Consider the following 1,196-nt stretch of genomic DNA (forward strand, 5'->3'; position numbering starts at 1 on the left):
ACCTAGATGATTCTATGATTCTATATCACGGCACAGGACAGTGTGGTGAACCATGGCATGGCACACCATGGCATGGCACAATGTGGCATGGTATGGCACATCATGCAATGTCATGTTATGCTCCTCCCTGCCATGTTATGGTGCACCTCACCCTGGCGTGGTCACCATGGCATGGCACTGTGTGGGGCACACAGCATGGCACAGCTCGGCCACGGTGCACCATGGCATGGCACGAGGGAGCATGGCATGACGTTGCATGACACATCATGGCACAAGCATGACAGTACAGCACAGGGTGACATGGTGTGGTGCATCATGGCATGGCAACGTGTGGCATTTGATGGCACAGCATGGCATGGCGTGGCACAGCTTCCCAGTCCCCGGTGCCATCACTCCCTCCTGTGTCCCCAGGGCATTTTTGTGCAGCTGGTGAAGGCCAACTCGCCGGCGTCACTGGTGGGGCTGCGCTTCGGTGACCAGATCCTGCAGATCAACGGCAAGAACTGCACGGGCTGGAGCAGCGACAAGGCGCAGCGGGTGCTGAAGAAGGCGTCCCCAGAGAAAATCGTCATGGTGGTGCGGGACAGGTGAGTTGGCCGGGTGGCCAGGGGATGTCCCCGAAGGTGCCAGGACTGACCACCTTCTCCATCTCACAGGCCTTTCCAACGCACCGTCACCGTGCACAAGGACAGCACTGGCCACGTCGGCATCGTGGTCAAGAAGGGGAAAATCGTGTCGCTGGCCAAGGACAGCTCTGCTGCCCGCAACGGCCTCCTCACCCACCACTACATCTGCGAGGTGAACGGCCAGAATGTCATCGGCATGAAGGTAGGGGCTGAGCACATACAACGGGGCAGAACGTGCCCAGGAGCCAGCCAGGGCTGCCATGGGGTGCTGGGCAGAGCCGGGCACCCCACGGGACCCCCACTCTCTCTCCCGCAGGATAAGCAGCTCATGGAGGTGCTGGCAGGGGCCGGGAACGTGGTGACACTGACCATCATCCCCACCGTGATCTACGAGCACATGGTCAAACGGTGAGATCGCGGGGCCGCAGTGCCCACTCCCACCCCACCGGGGCCCCACGGGGTCTCCCCGAGGAACCCCTCGGGATCCCTCCGCTGAGCGCCTCTCCCTGTCCCCAGGCTCTCGGCGGGGCTGGTGAAGTCCACCATGGACCACTCCATCCCTGACCTCTG

General features: G+C 61.7%; 1 protein-coding gene across 1 annotated transcript; it reads left to right on the forward strand.

Moving 5' to 3' along the window:
- Positions 1-411: 411 nt before the first annotated feature.
- LOC106900546 (syntenin-2-like) lies at positions 412-1,193 on the forward strand (the record flags this gene model as incomplete). The annotated part of the gene is made up of 4 exons (XM_014962636.1): positions 412-587; positions 657-828; positions 943-1,034; positions 1,143-1,193. Coding segments are annotated over 4 exons (491 nt in total), but the record flags the coding sequence as incomplete, so codon positions are not given.
- Between the last annotated feature and the right edge of the window lie 3 nt (positions 1,194-1,196).

Source organism: Calidris pugnax, unplaced genomic scaffold (assembly GCF_001431845.1).
Source record: "Calidris pugnax isolate Ruff unplaced genomic scaffold, ASM143184v1 scaffold2605, whole genome shotgun sequence".
Classification (NCBI taxonomy): domain Eukaryota; kingdom Metazoa; phylum Chordata; class Aves; order Charadriiformes; family Scolopacidae; genus Calidris; species Calidris pugnax.